This window comes from Hypomesus nipponensis, chromosome 6 (assembly GCF_054491055.1).
Source record: "Hypomesus nipponensis isolate SF chromosome 6, ASM5449105v1, whole genome shotgun sequence".
Taxonomy (NCBI): Eukaryota; Metazoa; Chordata; class Actinopteri; order Osmeriformes; family Osmeridae; genus Hypomesus; species Hypomesus nipponensis.
In genome coordinates, this window is record NC_140366.1 from 11,496,004 (window position 1) to 11,512,216 (window position 16,213).

The 16,213-nt window shown below is 47.6% G+C and overlaps 1 protein-coding gene across 6 annotated transcripts; it reads left to right on the forward strand.

Annotated features, from left to right (window-relative positions):
* The first annotated feature begins 192 nt into the window (after positions 1-192).
* On the forward strand, positions 193-12,923 carry akap7 (A kinase (PRKA) anchor protein 7). 6 transcript variants are annotated; one of them, XR_014758502.1, is made up of 10 exons: positions 193-456; positions 567-942; positions 1,636-1,764; positions 2,056-2,201; positions 2,400-2,536; positions 2,937-3,097; positions 3,252-3,364; positions 3,969-4,116; positions 8,203-8,345; positions 8,611-8,782. XR_014758502.1 is itself a non-coding variant. In XM_084700474.1 (10 exons), the coding sequence occupies exons 2-10, from the start codon at positions 573-575 to the stop codon at positions 12,543-12,545; spliced, it is 1,455 nt and encodes a 484-aa protein (XP_084556600.1). In that variant the 5' UTR covers positions 193-456; positions 567-572; the 3' UTR covers positions 12,546-12,923. The 6 variants fall into 6 exon arrangements, 5 of the variants coding, with proteins under 5 accessions (XP_084556600.1, XP_084556601.1, XP_084556602.1 ...); XM_084700474.1 differs by lacking the exons at positions 8,203-8,345; positions 8,611-8,782 and adding exons at positions 11,688-11,720; positions 12,328-12,923; XM_084700475.1 differs by lacking the exons at positions 8,203-8,345; positions 8,611-8,782 and adding exons at positions 11,688-11,720; positions 12,328-12,923 and having other exon boundaries at positions 193-372.
* The last annotated feature ends 3,290 nt before the right edge of the window (positions 12,924-16,213 follow it).

The following is a 16,213-nucleotide window of genomic DNA, read 5'->3' on the forward strand; positions in this document are numbered from 1 at the left end:
GACATTGACTTTTATATTTGCTTAAAGCATGTGTGTTTTGATCCTTTGGAGTGTCCGTAGTAATATAATGCTTAGTTTGAAGATATAGAGGTTGCCAGATTATTTAATAACCCTCATAATTCTTGCATGTAGAATTGTGTCATGGTGCTACTAGAGGGTGAAAAAACATGGCAACAAAGTATTGCTATCCGCTAGAAGTATGGCTTGTATTTATGGTTTGTTGCTGTTCTCACAGCTAACATAAAACATATATATTTTATATATTTGATTAAAGGCGTTGTCAGTGCATGTTCAGTCAACGGAACGTGCTGGTTAGTTGTGAAGAAAGCAGCCAACGAGCAAGTTACTTACGACCAGTACAATCAAAGATCGGTGTGTTAAAGCATCGCCAGACAGCGGTATAATGCTAATGACTCACAGCTGGCTGGCCAACTTGAGTTTGGGTGTTTTTAACAGGTGGTCATTCGTTTGTAATATTATCTTGGACCGACAGATTATCAAGAGTGAAATGACACGACACCTAATGCTGCATTACCTCATTCCTAATGTGATCTAATCCCGTTTAGGTTGACATGTTCGCACGTCACAGCATCATCATATCAGTCAGAGGGATTTGTGCACTGCGAAGAGGATTCGCTGCAGCCTGCATAGTTGAAAGAGTTGCTCAAAGAGTTGCTCAAAACGCCACAAACAGGGTGAATTCAACCACAACCACTTGTCAAAATACCTTCTTAATCTCAGTGTTCGCCGGGAGACGGGTCAAACTGACCGACATGCTTCCCGCCAGCATTGGCGGGGCAGGTAGCGACGCTGGGGGTCTGGAGACTGGCACGGTGCACGACTGTGGCCCGCTGTCAGTGTCAACAGGGGGAACTGAACCGCTCCTATCCGGACCAGGAGACAGTCATCTGCAGCACAGAATCAAGGAGGCAAGCGCCACAGGTGAGAACTCTCCTATTGCAAATCCGTTTCAGTCAGACGCAGTATCAAAATAGATAAACCATTACTACACATACAACTCATGGCTTTGACATGTAGACTGGTTGATTTTTTTAAATTAAAAGCATATTTGATCCATGGTTATTTTATAATACAGTTATATGTAAGTGACATTATTGTCTACCTAGTACTGGAAACTGCTACACTACTTTTACTAATGTAATACTAAGTCATGTAGGATGCATGAGAGAAGCTGGGTAGAGACAGCAACATGGCCTGGAGATAGAGGGCTCTTTGTCTAGTGTCTGTTGCTGCCAAGGTAATTGTCTGTGTCATGGGTGAATAATAGGAACACTACACCCTCACACACACTCATACACACCCACTGTATCACAAGGTACTGCTTTGTGTGAAGTAAAGACTGGAGGGGGTCTTACGGTCATAAACACATTCTGAGAGAGAGAGAGAGAGAGAGAGAGAGAGAGAGAGAGAGAGAGAGAGAGAGAGAGAGAGAGAGAGAGAGAGAGAGAGAGAGAGAGAGAACAGCCTCAAAAGAATGTTCGGTTTACACAACATATGATTAGTGCTTGAATCACACATACAAGCACACTCACACACCTAGACACATTTACACAAACCCAATGAACAGACAGACCCTCCCAGCGCTTCTTGTGTTTTATTCTGTTCATTGGTCAGATGGCAAGGTGAAGAGGACCAATCCTAGAGCCAGGAGGGCTTGGGGCCGGAGACAAAAAGAATCAGATTGTGACAGTGTGATGTCCGAGCTGCCATTTAGCTCCGCCTCTTCCTGGAAGGATCTTGGATGTGAGTGTCGTTCAGCATTCTAGGACTGGACACTTGCTTTCTCATAGGTGTCTGCAGCACTAGCCCATGCCTAGCCCCAGAGTAACCCAGTCCCAACCAATAGCTAGGTTTGGGCTAACCATAGTCCCAGTCTATATTTAACTGCAAACTAACCCAAAGCTATCTCTAGGCTTACTATAGCCCCAGTCTATAATCTGAGGCTAACCCTGTAGTCCCAGCCTATGTATAGCTCTTGGGTAACCCTAGTTATAGAAAGACACTCTGTATAACTCCCCCCCCCCCCCCTCATAGTCACCGGCCCCGAGGAGAAGCAGAGGAAGAGGAGGAGAGGAGAGAGTGGCCGAGTGGAAAGTGAGGAGGATGCTGAGAAGAAGAGACTGAAGAAGGAGACTCTGAGGCCAAACTATTTTGTGTCCATCCCCATCACTAACAGCAAGGTACCCCTAATCACCTTCTCTTTCTCTGAGAGGGTTAGCTGGGTAAATATAGCATGGTGGTTGCCAGGTTTGTCACAGTAGTGGTTTTACTGATCTCTCTGCTCTCTTATCCCTGGGTCGCCAGGTTCACAGTATGACCATCTGTGCTGCTTACTGGGATCACCAGGTTCTGAGTGCTGTCCTTTTGTGCTCGTGTAGATCAGCGAGGGTGTAGCTGATGTCCAGGAGGCGGTGCTTGAGAAAGACCCTAGGCTGGCGCGCGTCATGATACCAATAGGAACTCTCCACCTCACTCTGCTGGTCACGCACCTGGCCAATCAGGACCAAGTAGACCTGTGAGTGACTCCACTTTCCTGGTGTTGTTTCCCATTAACAGGCAGACAGGCAGACAGGAAGGCAGAGTGACAGGCAGGTTGTTAGACTGACAGAGAGGCAGTTAGGGTGACAGACAGACAGACATACAGACAGGCAGGCTGTAATTAGACAAGGCTTTTCCTGTTTCCTGTCATGCTGTACTGATGCTTTATCGTAAGACCCTGCAACAGGTCACCCTATCATCCAATGAGGAGGGGGGCGGGAGAGATATGGAAGGCTTGTGTGTGCATATGTGTCTTTTTGTGTATGTGTGAGTGGGGTAGGCTTATGTGTGTGTATTAAAAAAAAAGAGGCTTACGTGTGAGGAGAGCCAGGAAGCAAGCACAGCAAGGATTAACAAGGTTATCTGTTTCCCGCCAGAGCGGCGTCCGCCTTGACCCACATGGAGGCGGGGCTAGCGGGGTTGCTGGGGGGGCGGGACCTTGTCCTGCCATTCTCTGGCATCGGAACCTTCAGGAACGAGGTGGCCTTTGTGGAGCTGGCACCTGGAGGCCACACACACACCCTGGCACAGCTAGCTGGTGGGTATTAAGGCTCTGCTCTTTTACTACCTCTCCTCTTCTTCTCTCCTTCCCTCACCTCTGTATTGATTAGATGCCAGTCTGACAGCAGGATAGGGTTGCTCTGCAAATAGCTGACTGTGACCACAGTGCTTGTGTGTGTGATTGGCTGAAGACTTGACGAGGACGGCGTTTGAGGAGAAGGGTTTGTCTGCAGGAGACAGCCGAGATTTCAAACCTCACCTGACCTTCATGAAGCTGTCCAGAGCTCCAAAACTACGATCCCAGGTACCTCTACCTTCCTGTCCGTCTCCCTGCTTAACTGTCAGTCTCTCTGTTTAAACATTTGTCTCTCTGTTTAACCATCTGTCTCTCTGTTTAACCTGTCTGTCCATCTGTATTCTATCTGAGTCCCTTAATATTCTGGTTGTCTATAGTCCTGGCTCCCTGTCAGAAAATGGTCTCTGACTGACTCAAGACATGTCCTGTGTGTGCGTGCGTGTGTGTGTGTTTCCTGTTTTCCCTGAGTGATGGTCCTATGGAGACAGACAGATGAGAGGAGGGTCAGAGAGGAAGACAGTTTCATCTGGTCTCTGGCGGTGGATGATGGGTCCTGTTTCCTGTTGTAGTTATCGTCTTTGCCAGATGCCCAGGACCCTGGAGACTGTGTGTGTGAGCGCGTGAGTGTGTGTGCGTGTGCGAGTGTGCTAGTCTCTTTGTAAACCAGTCCAAATCTGAGGTCAAACATGAGCATCCTCACGTCTCTGCTGTTCCGTGAGTGTGTGTGTGTGTGTGAGGGCTGGGCTCTGTGAACACATTCACATCTGAGGTCAAACATGAGCATCCTCACGTCTCCTCACTTCCTACTGTGTGTGTGTGTGTGTGTGTGCAGGGTGTTAAGAAGCTGGATCCAGGGCTCTACTCGTGCTTTTCCCAGCAGTGTTTTGGAGAGGAGAGAGTGGTCAGGCTGGACCTGTGCTCCATGTTGAAGAAGAAGACCCTCGATGGATACTACCACACCGACGGCTGCCTCCACCTCAGTGAGTCTCTCTCTCTTTCTGCCTGTCTCCCTTTTCCTCTGCCTCATCCCCAGTCTCTATCTCTCCCTTCTCTGAATGATACCTCCTATTTATCTCGCAGTTCTTTATCCAAAGAGCTATCTCAGAGGCCATAATCACAAATCTGATTATATAATATGATAATATTATAATTCTTTACTATGTTCTGTGAAGCTGCCAGGGGCGTGGACGTGATTGTCACGTTTGAATAATTTTCCAGTTTGGCCATCAGAGGGGGCTATGGCCTCCTTTTGTGTTCCCTGGTCCACTGGTAAAATAGAGACCTCTGGTGGCAGGGTGAGGAACTGCAGCCGGTTTCAGCTGACTGCTACACAGCAAATAGCCTATGTTATTTTCAAATGTTATAGATAAACCTTATTTTTGCTGACCTGTTGTTATAGTTGATGAGCATTGCAGCCAGAATGCTCAACAGTAGGACAGCCTTTATCTTAGGTATTAAGGCTTTTAGTCTTGTCTGAGCTTGACTACAGCACAATATCCTAACATTGTGTGTGCTGTGTGTTGGACAGGATGCTGTGATGTGGCTGGAAGCCTCATGGCCTGGTTTCTACCGGCATGATTAGACAAGATATGAGAATCAGCCATGCGCATACTGACACATACACCATAAGCACACACACTGCAATGGCACAAACGCACACACTGTCAACACACACACAAATAGACACTGTCCACGCACAAGCCTCTATGACTTGTCTCGTTACTCCCTGACTGCTCTGTAGGCAGGTCCTAGAGCTGTGTGTGTGTGTGTGTGTGTGTACGGTCCTATGTGTCTGTATAAATGTTTGGCGACTTTGTCCATGTGTCAGTTTACTGGTCTCTGATTGGATTACAAAATCCACGAATCATTCTGCTGGTAAATAATTCAGTCATTGCCGTCTGAGGATAATAATGTTCATGTAAAAATCAATGTCATGCTGCCTCAATAACTGTCTAGAGGACAGTTATCGATCTCCGGCTTGGTATGTGTCCTGCATCCTTTCTGCTCTCTTCATTTCGGGTCCCTCTCTCTTTGTCCCCTTCATCATGTCTTCCTTTCCAGCTTTTTTCTCTTTCTCTTGCCCTCTTCCATTCCTCTCCTCTCCCTCCTCCCCTGTCCTGTTCTTCCCTCCACCCTCTCATATACTCCTTGCATGACCTTGTTATGTTGTCACCTGCTGGTTGGTAATGCTGGCAATTCTCGGGAGGCAAACAGTCACGCACGCGCAGGGACATACCTCTAAGACAGATCTTAAGCCTTGTCTGTGGTTCCATGATGTCACACCCAGGTTGTGTGCGTGTGTGTGTGCGTGCACGTGCGTGTGTGTGAACCTCTGTTACCATCAGTAATCTAACATTGTGGAAATCTAAGTTTCCCCTCTGGCTGCAGTGCTGATTGCTGGGTAATCCAGCTGTGATCTCAGGGCTGTAATTTACTGCTGTGACATCAGAAAGGATCAGCTGACAGATGTGATCCGGCTGGATCATTTGATCTCTGGATCTCCCTCAGCACAGCATCCTAACATGGGATCAACACTAGGAATAGGATGGAATTAAACAAACAAGGTGAGCTAGAAAAGGAAGGAAAGAGAGAGTCTGCTTTTATACTGTCAGACTAAGGGCTGATTGAAGAACAGCATGCACACACAGAGAGTACTGTGTAGATATCCCACTCACAATGAAAAGGCCAGCAAGATGTAGGTCAGAGAAACAGTTTTTTTCTAGACCTCCCCTCTCTCTCCATCTCTCTCTCACCCCCTCCCCCCTCTACTCTGTCTATCTCTCCTCTTTCTGTGTTTTTATACGGGCCCCACATTAGTGATGGAGAAGACCTAACCTTGGGGGATTTACCTGAACCAACCCGAATTCTGACTAGCTACCCTAGAGAAAGGAGAGAGTGAGAGAGAGAAAAGGGGGGAGGTAGAGAGATAAAGATGTAGAATAGGCTGTGGTTCATCTCAAATTATGGTTTTCTCCCTCTCCCCAATCCCTCTCTCTGTGTTGTGTTTGCAGTATAACTATACTACGTGGGTGTGTGTGTGTGTGTGTGCCATTGGCTATCTGCTACTGCGTTCTAAAGATAGGAGCATCTCCTCTCTTCCCTGCCTGCAGGGCTAGCAGCACCACATGATGTTGTTGTTCTTGTGGTGGACAAGGTGTAGCCTGTGTGCCTTGTCAGCAACACTGATGTGTCTGACCCCGTGTCCACAGTCACAGAAGGATCATCAGTAGCTGACACAACTTTCTGATGCATTCTGCTGATGTCACAGCATGGTAGTTTACCAGTGTGTTTCATTCTGATGATGTCACAGCATGGTAGTTTACCAGTGTGTTTCATTCTGATGATGTCACAGCATGGTAGTTTATCATTGTGTTTCATTCTAATGATGTCACAACATGGTAGTTAACCAGTGTGTTTCATTCTGATGATGTCATAACATGGTAGTTTACCAGTGTGTTTCAGTCTGATGATTTTATAGAGTGGTGGGTTCTGAAGATGTCATAGCATGCTAGCTGTGTGTGAGGTGAGCTAGCCATCATGAGGAGGAATGAACTTCAGCACTATCTTCTGTGCACAGCTGCTTATCTGTGTTTGAGTGTGTACCTGCCTTGTGACGAGATTTGACGGCACCATACTGAGTTGACCTTCACAGAATCAGAGTGTCGTTTCCGAAGACGCCATGTAAAAACACGTACACACACACACTTTAAAGACTCCTTAGAAGTAGTGGAGTTAAGCCCATGAAAATAAAGCTTGACTGATGCTGCCTCAAACAGCTCCTCTGGTATAGTGCACCAATAGTCTCGGGTACAAACCTCTATTCTAGTCCATATTACAGTTGTAGTCTATAGTACACCTCTAGTCTCTGGTGCAGACATCTCCTCTAGTGTATACTGCTTTAGTCTTTAGAACATAGGCTACATCTCATCTAGTGTACAGCTCTCCTCTCTAGTACAGACAGCTGCTGTAGTCTCTTGTACAGACACCAACACTGGGTAGATATCACTACAGTATAAAACACCCTCCATGTGACCAACACATGTGTTGACTTCCACCACAAGCTGTATGTGTTCTGTAGCAGCAGCCTTTGCCATGTTGATGAAACCTGTAATTACACTCAATAGCTATTGATGTGCTGCAAATGCCATCGTTTTACCACAATAGGGCGTGTGTGTGTGTGTTTTGAGAATAGCAGCTGTGTGATGGGTGCCACTGTTGGAGTCTGGGAACTGTAGTCCTACCGCACAGATGGTCCACCTGTGTGTGAGTGTGTGTGTTTGTGATGCCAGTATTGCAGTACTGAAGGTGAGTTGTAGTATTGAGAAGTTCAGAAGGCAGTTCTGTGTCACTGGGCATCAGACAGGCATCACATTGACACGGGTGACAAGACTGCTGGAGTTACAGAGGAAGAAGGAGAGAAAGGAGCTGGGATTCTGTTTCTGGTGTGTCTTTCTTAGAATGTTGACCAGCCAACCAGATGGCAGCTCATAACTCTGGGGAATGTTGGCCATCCAACCAGATGACATGTCCTAGCTCCGTGGAATGTTGGCTAGCCAACCAGATGACAGCTCCTAGCTTTTTGGAATGTTTCCCAGCCAACCAGACTAGAGCCTTCTCAGTTATGTCAGTCCCATAGCCTTCATAAGGAGATGTTATTCTCTTAGAAACACATGAAAACAGCTGATGAACAGGTTGAAGCTCTATAAATCATTAGACTGTTGAACATCCTGTCCCCTTATACATTCAGCCCTTGTAGTTAGTGTTGGTTTGTTCTGGGTTAGCACAGGGTAATGGCTAAAATAGGATTAGGGATAGAAGGGTTACGACAAGGCTAGAATGAGCTAGTTTATAGTACATGGGAAGGGTTAGTTAAGGACTAGTGTTAGTTTGGGGTTAATACATGGTCAGGGTTGGGCTGCGTTAAGTGTTAAAACAGGGTAAGTGGTAGTAAATCAATAACCTTTAGTCCTCTGGTTCATTCAGTCATGTAGTGTTCCCTCATTTGCATGCATTACTGCTGCTGTCTGAATGAATATAGCATAATCATTATTAAACCCTGTCTCCAGGACAAGAGATGAAGAAGAGAGAGAGAGAGAGAGAGAGAGAGAAGGAGAGAGAGAGATAGATGAAAGGACAGGAGGAGAGACAGGAAAGAGGAAGAGGAGGGGCAAGAGGGGAGCACACCAGATGTTGAGGATTCTCCACAGAGGTGTCTACACAGATTCCCAACCCTGCACACACAGTAGTAGCAATATAAAGCCATTCACAGGCAGTCGCCCAGTTGCAGGCACCCATCGCACACGCAGAGACACACACGCAGACACAAAACATACATGCACACACACAGCAAGCTGCCTGCTGGCCATTCCAAAGCAATTATACAAGGCAGCGAGAGGGAGGTGGGGCTTGAGCCCCCCCTCCACCCCCTCTCTCTCCACGCACACCCACACACCCTCCTCTGTGTGTCGGAGCAGAGCAGAGCAGAGAGCGAGATCAGCCCTGGGTGGTTTGTTCATCTGGCACTGTGAGCCGGCTGGAGAGGACTGCTCTGACCAGGACGGAGAGCGGGAGCGAGACAGAGAGCAAACACACGAGAGGAAGAGGATAACGAGGGAGTAGTGAGAGGAGAGCTGAGGAGAAGTGCAACCATGGGCCAGCTATGCTGCTTTCCTTTTTCCCGACCAGAGGACAAAATCAGTAAGTGGCTGGCTGGCTGGCTGGTTTGCATGGGGATTCAATCAGAAGTGACAAATTTCCAGGATGATTCATGTTGCGAATGATCTTTACGGAAGTAGGTGTGTGTGTGTGTGTGTAGCTGTGTCTGTTCTAGTACTTTGTATCCACGGTATGTTATGTGTCAGGAGTGTATCAGCTGAAGGTTGGGTTCCTAGCTGTAAATCACGCCATAAACATGCTTGTTAAGATACACGGTTGGACCTTGCTACCATACCAACTATTTGGACTCACATCTGTGTACATGGGAAAGGAATACAGTGTTAATGTGCCCCAGAGCTGTTGATTACCAAGAGCTCTCTATCTCTCTCTCTCTCTCTCTCTCTCTCTCTCTGCATGGTCTCTCTCTCTCTCTGCCTGGTCTCTCTCCCTCTCTCTCTGCCTGGTATATCTTAAGCCCTTTCTGTCGACATTGTTTTAAACTCTGTGCAGCCTGCTTCTCTGACGAAACACTAACACTGCAGCTAGTCTCACACACACACACACACACACACACTCACCAACACACACACACACATCACGCTGGCTGCCCTACTTCTGGCTGGGGGATGGAGCGGAGCGAGAGAGAGAGAGAGAGGAGAGAGAGACGGGAATGAGGGATAGGGGAGGAGGGGAGAGAAAGGACAAGAGGGAAAGGAAGGGGAGAGATAAAAAAAAAAAGAGAGGGAGGGAGGGATGGAGCATGATGAAGGGATGGGGCGAGAGGGACTGGATGAAAGGGGAAGAGAGAAAGAAAGGATGAGGGGAGGAGTGTGAAAGGGTTAGTCGTTCAAGTCAGATGTTTCACTGGGTATGTGACAACAGTTGCCCCTCGCGGGCAGCTCTGTGATGATGTGTGTTAGCCTGCTGATAGCATGTGTGTGTGTTGTTCTAGCAGCAGCAGTAGATGTGCTGTGGCTCAGACAGCCAGACACTAGGATTCACAGGAGACGGGGGGGGGGGGGGGGGGGGGTACTAGCAGCCAGGGGAGTCGGGGGAATATGAAGTAGCAATGTTGTAGCAGAGCATGCTGGGTAGTTCCGGTCTGTCTCACCATGTGTGTTTCTGCCGCATCCTTTGTTCGTCTCTATCTACCTCATCATTCTCCTCCCTCTCTCTTTCTCTCCCCCCCGACCTCTCGTTTCCTCCTTATCCTCCACCTCGCTCTCTTTCCCATCTCTTTTTCTCTCCTTCCTTCTCTCTTCTCATCCTCCCTTTTTCTCCTTTTTACTCTCCCTCTTGTCCTCCTGTCTCTCCTTTTGTTGCTCTCCTCCTTATCTTCCCTCTCTTCCCTTCTGAAACTTTCTCACCCTTTTCATTTTTGTTTTTGTTTCTCTATTGATTTGTTTTAGTTTATACTCTACTGATTTTTCTCGCTTGCTTCGCGAGAAAAATCTGACACACACACAGACTTTGTTGTGCGTATTCAAGGCCAGAAGTGTTGTGAGTATTCAAGGCCAGAAGTGAGTATGTGTAAGCCTAGTCCCTATGGTGACAGAACTCTGGTACTTTAGCACTCCAGATTCAGTATGAAACACACAGGTCCACAGCTCCACTGTAGGGTTGGACTGAACACCAGCTGACGAGGCCATAACAGGAGATTCTTCTCTCTCTTTTTCCTTCCTCCCTCTTTACCATCCATGCTTCCCTCTCTCACTTCTTCCTCTGTTTCTCCGTCCCATCTGGTGACCTGTCGGTGTCTGTCCGTCATGCGGGGGGGACGGGGGGGGAGGTCGTGTGTCAGGATCTCACAACATGGAAACTCCTTTCGTGAGGAAATACCAGCGCTCCTCCATCCCACCCCCTACGTCATGACCTTCTCCTCTCTCTCCTCCCTCTCCTCTCTCCCCTCCTTCTCCTCTCTCTCCTCCTTCTCCTCTCTCCTCCTCCTCTCTCCCCTTCTGCTTCCCCCCGTCCTCTGCCTCAGAACCCCTCCCTCCGCCCTTGCAAACAGAAAACAGCTCTTCATTGACACTGTCAACCAGGGAGCCAGAGGAGGGAGAATATGTGGACGGGAGATTTAAGGGGGGAAGAGCGAGAGGGAGCGAGAAAGGACAGGAGAGAGAGACAAAGGGTCATAGTGTCATGTCTGATACTTGGATAGTTTAAGTTAAAGCCCCTTGATGTGTGGCTATCACCATGGCAACCAGACCTAAGTCTCTTAGGATGTGAAGTCTCAGTCTGGCTTTTTGCATGTCCATCAGTCTGTCTGAGTTGTACTGTACAGCAAGGTTTGGCTGTTTGGACAAGACACCCCCCTATTGTGAAAGATGTTGAAGGCTGTTTAACTAGCCTCCAGCCTTATCTTGTGTACTGTGTGTATGTAGTCCTGATTTGTGTGTGGGTGTGTGGGTGTGTGTGTGGTATAACAGCAGGGTTGTATATTCATGTCAGTGTATTATCTGGGTGGAGTGATAATAATGATTCTTCATCATAAAGCTGCAATCAACATTACCTGTGGGAAACAAGTGTCTCTAGCTGCCGATGACCTGTCAGATACGGTGAGCGTTTGCTTTGGTCTGGGTGGAGAGCCATGCAGGGTTAGCTCCTGCTGTGTGCCAGGACAGATTAATCAACCCAGATCCTAACCTTACTGTAACTCAGCAGGAGTTTTAACAATCTGTCACTGGCTGCTGAGATTAGTGTATGCTCTCAATCTTCCAATCATAATCACTCTCAAATGTGTACCTGTGGACCAATGAAAATGCTGAAACAATAAACGGTTTAGACCTGTGCCCCTGATTGGGTGAGATGGAGTGTGATGTCATAACTGTTCATCCTTTTGCCAAAAAGCTTGTTTTTAGTTGTTTATTGTTTATTTATTGTTTTTATTTTGCAGATCTATTTCACACCACTCCTCGCGCTCGTTCAAGTACGTGTCTACTCTGCTCTCCTCTTTTAACTCTCTCCCTTCCTCTGTCTATTCTCTATGACTCTCTTAGTCTATTTCCCACTTTCATCTCTCTCCACACCCCCTTTCTCTCTTTCTTTCACTATATCTCTCTGTCTTACATCCCACCTATACAGCCTACCTCCTTCACCTGACCTCCTACCTTCCTTCGTGGAGGTCAAGCTAGGGTAGGGAGGTTTCACTCCACTTTGACCTTCACCAGGGCCAAAGGGTCAGAGGTCAGGGTATAGGTTGTAGCTTGATGTTAGCAACCCATATCTGGTTTGTTTTGCTGTGTCTCTAGCCTTGCCCCTTTCTTTGTTAATGTCCCTGTGCTATTATGACATCCCCAACACACCTGTCACACTGACCAATCACAAAATAACAGTGGGCACTGAGAAAAAACTGTCCAATCCCAGACCAATTTCAGATTTCTTATAGACCACACCCTTGATATGTTCAGTGAATGTTCACCCAGTCACTTTGCCTTGATACAGCTGAGTTTAAGGTGTGATAGTCTGATCCCATGGCCATCTGGCTCCTGTGTGTGTGTGAGAGTGTTGACCGCCCTGTGGTCTTTCTGCTCCAGGTGGGAAGAAGGGGGCGGAGCCAGATGATGCAGAGCTGCAGCGAATCAGCAGGAAGTTGGTGGAGGAGGCGGTGTTAAAGGCTGTGCAGCAATACAAGGAGGAAGCGCATCATCAGAACGGGGGCGGTCCCACAGAACATGCCACCCCCCCCGCAGCTGACAACCTAAACACTAATGTTGTTGCTATGACAACAACAGACACGAACCCAAGCAAGTGACCGTGGGTCATCCAGCCAGCCAGACCCGGAGGCTTAAACAGCCAGCAAGCAAGCCAGCTAACCAGTCATCCAGCTAACCAGCCAGCCAGCTAACTAGCCAGCCAAATCTATACTCTAAGGCTTGACAAGTTTACTAACAGCTTACTAGTCAGCTGGCTGATCAGTCTGTCAGTTAACCAGTCACCCAGCTAACTAGTCAGCCAGGTAGTCAGTCAGCCATCTAAGTAGTTGAGTTGACAGGAAGAGTGGGAGTGCCCAGCGTAGGAGGAGTTGAAGGAGAACTGAAGACCTTTTGGATTACTGACCCTTCCATACAGCTCTACAATCTTTGTTTCTCTGACTGCACACTACCTCCCTCAATCCCTCTGTTTTATTGGGCTGACCCCAGACCAGACACCCCAGACCAGGCACCACACCCCAGACCAGGCACCACACCCCAGACCAGGCACCACACCCCAGACCAGGCACCACACCCCAGACCAGACACCACACCCCAGACCAGACACCCCAGACCAGGCACCACACCCCAGACCAGACACCACACCCCAGACCAGACACCCCAGACCAGACACCCCAGACCAGACACCCCAGACCCGACACCCCAGACCCGACACCCCAGACCCGACACCCCAGACCAGACACCCCAGACCAGACACCCCAGACCAGACACCCCAGACCCGACACCCCAGACCAGACACCCCAGACCAGACACCCCAGACCAGACACCCCAGACCAGACACCCCAGACCCGACACCCCAGACCAGACACCCCAGACCAGACACCCCAGACCCGACACCCCAGACCCGACACCCCAGACCAGACACCCCAGACCCGACACCCCAGACCAGACACCCCAGACCAGACACCCCAGACCAGACACCCCAGACCAGACACTCCAACCTGACCCCAGACCAGACACCCAAGACCAAACCCTGGGGCTGGAGGAACAGCAGATTCCTCTCCAGGTCAGAGGTTAGTGTACATCTACATCCACCTTATGCTGTGCTAAGACAATCACCTAGCTACAACAGCTAAAACCCTGACTCCTGACCTCTAACCCCTTACATCCTAACCTTTCACTACATAATAGTACTGTGTGCGTCAGACCTGAAGCTGTACCCACTGTCTGATCATGCACACTCTAAAAATATAACACGCTGTGAGCCATGTTTACATCCTTTCTTACTCCTGTATCCTCCTGGGCTGAGCTGTCATGAGGAGGATGACCATGGTGACAAGGATGAGAGTTTGGTGTGTGTTTGTTTATCTTTTGTGGGACAAACTGTATTTCTTATTCTCTAAAAGACTAGAGGAAAGACAGGGTTTTTTTTCCACACTTTGAAGAATTAGTCTGGAGATTTCTGGGTAATGGAGTTGATTGCTCCTTGCTGGACTCACTCCACCATTACAATGGTCAGCACAAGGTGAGCAGAGCTATAACTAGCAAGAACACTACACACACGACAAGCTACAGACAATGCTGTTGAATTAAGAGGAAGGCTTTAGTACCACAAACTGTAAAGTACATTTTATATTTACCAAAAGAGTGATTTTTAACACACAAAAAAAAATGTTTCTGTGCAAAACAAGAGCAGCATTTAATGCATTTTGGTTTTTATTAATTTTTATATGATTTCATTTCTGAAGAAACCAAGGTTAAAATAACCACTAGGGAAGTGGCCTTAATCTTGGGTTATGAGACAGTGCTGGGTGTCAGACCTGGCTGGAAGGTCCTTTCAGTTCCTCCCTGTACTATCACCACCAGAACCTTAATCTGTCTGCCCACCCTGACACATGCTGTGTGTGTGCCTGTGCGTGTTAGTGCTCGAATGTTAGTCATTTTATGTAAGTGTGTGTGTGTGTGTGTGTGTGTGTGTTGCTTGGGTGGGTGTCATTGTGTGGAAGGGTGTGGATCTAAGCATGTGTGTATTAAGGTGTGTGCATCATTTTGTGTGTATTATGTTTAGCCACATTGACAAATAAAATCAGGAAATGAAGTTGGAGCCAATATCCTTTGGAGTCTGTCTTGTTTCTTCTGAGTCACTGGTGTGTGTGTATGTGTGTGTGTGTGTGTGTGTGTGTGTGTGTGTGTGTGTGTGTGTTTGGGACTGTCAGTGTGTAGACAACACCACTAACCCTTGACTGAAATACCACTAACCCTGGAGCTTTTATTTTTACTCTGTGGTTCTATTTAGAGAATTGTCATCATCCAAACTGCACCCCATCTGCCCTGCTGAGAAGCTATAGGTGTGTGCATGCAGGCGTGGATGGAAGTGTAATATGGGGACTTGGGAAAATGATGGGGAGATAACATCACATGGGGAATGATAACATACTTATCATGGTATAGATCTGCTTCTGTCTGCTTCAATCCTGACTCCTCTCTCCTGTATCTTGTCTCCAGACTCTTCTCTTCCTGTCCTTCTTGACTTTGGGTTCAGGTCCCCTGTGTGTGTGTATTCCAGTCATGACATATTCATAAACAAACTCCATTATTTAAACCACTGCTCCTTCACTATGACATTATGAAGTCTATTTTTGATGTTTTATAAAGGAACAACTATGCTCCTGTTGCCAACACCCACTCCCTCCCCTCTGTCATCCCCTCACCCCTTCTCTAACTCACCCATCTTCGTCTTCTCCCTCACCTCCTCTCATCCTCTTCTTCATCCTTCCTTCTTACCCAACAGACAGTGAAGACATTTCCCTGAAGTCCCTCTGACAGCAGAGAGACAACAGGCTATTTATGTAATGTGTTTGTGAGTCCAATCCCTTCCAGATCGGTCATGTGTCTATCTCATGATCCCATGAGGTTACACACACACTCACTGTTGATTCTCACACTCACTCACTCTCTCTCTCTCAAACACAGTGGTGTCAGTGGTTAGGGGATAACTGGAGGAGGTAAATAAACAACACAAGTAAAAGATGTGTCAAGTCATGAGGGACATAGAAGTTAGAAAGTAAGAGCAAGGCAGAAGGGGTAGAGGGAGTCACAAAGTGAGAGTGAGAGATAGATGGAGGGAAAGTTCTAGTCTTGTGTGGTCATCCTCTGCTATTTCCCAACCACAGGAGATACTAGCAGGCCACTGAGCAGAGATATGTGTAGACACCAATAAGTAGAGACCAGAGGATAAACCACAGAGTAGATTTCAGACCAATATGCAGTGGCTACTGAGTCATTCATACTCAAGGGAGACAGTGTAAACTCTTAGATATATATAAAAAAAAGAGAGACTGTAATAATCTGGTATAATCAGCTATAATCCAGCATAGGTTAATGTAATCTAGATCCAACCCCTCAACCTCTAATCAACCTGGTCACAATGACAGTGCTTCATTACTGGAGCTCCTGCTCAGCTAATCACTTAACCTCCAACCCCCTGAGGGCAGCATCGCGCCTGTTAGGCTGCCACACCACGCCACACACACACTTCAACTCCTCTCATCTACTCTGCTTCAGAAGAAGAGAGATGGGGAGGTAGAGAGACTGCGGAAGATGAGAGGAAAAAGAGAGAGAAGGGGAGGGAGAGACGGAGATGAGGGGGTAGGTAGAGGGACTCACACAATCCTCTCCCAAACTAAGTCTTTTTAAAACGGGTTTTGTTCCAGATCAGACTAAATGTTAATGTAAGCAGAATTTGTGTAGATTTGCAGAGGAATGACAG

Excerpts from the sequence above, each read along its gene's own strand:
- akap7 (XM_084700474.1), top strand. The coding sequence starts at position 573 with ATGTTCGCACGTCACAGCATCATCATATCAGTCAGAGGGATTTGTGCA. Across the intron at positions 3,365-3,968 it reads CTCCAAAACTACGATCCCAG|GGTGTTAAGAAGCTGGATCC; the intron begins GTACCTCTACCT and ends GTGTGTGTGCAG. Across the intron at positions 11,721-12,327 it reads CACTCCTCGCGCTCGTTCAA|GTGGGAAGAAGGGGGCGGAG; the intron begins GTACGTGTCTAC and ends TTTCTGCTCCAG.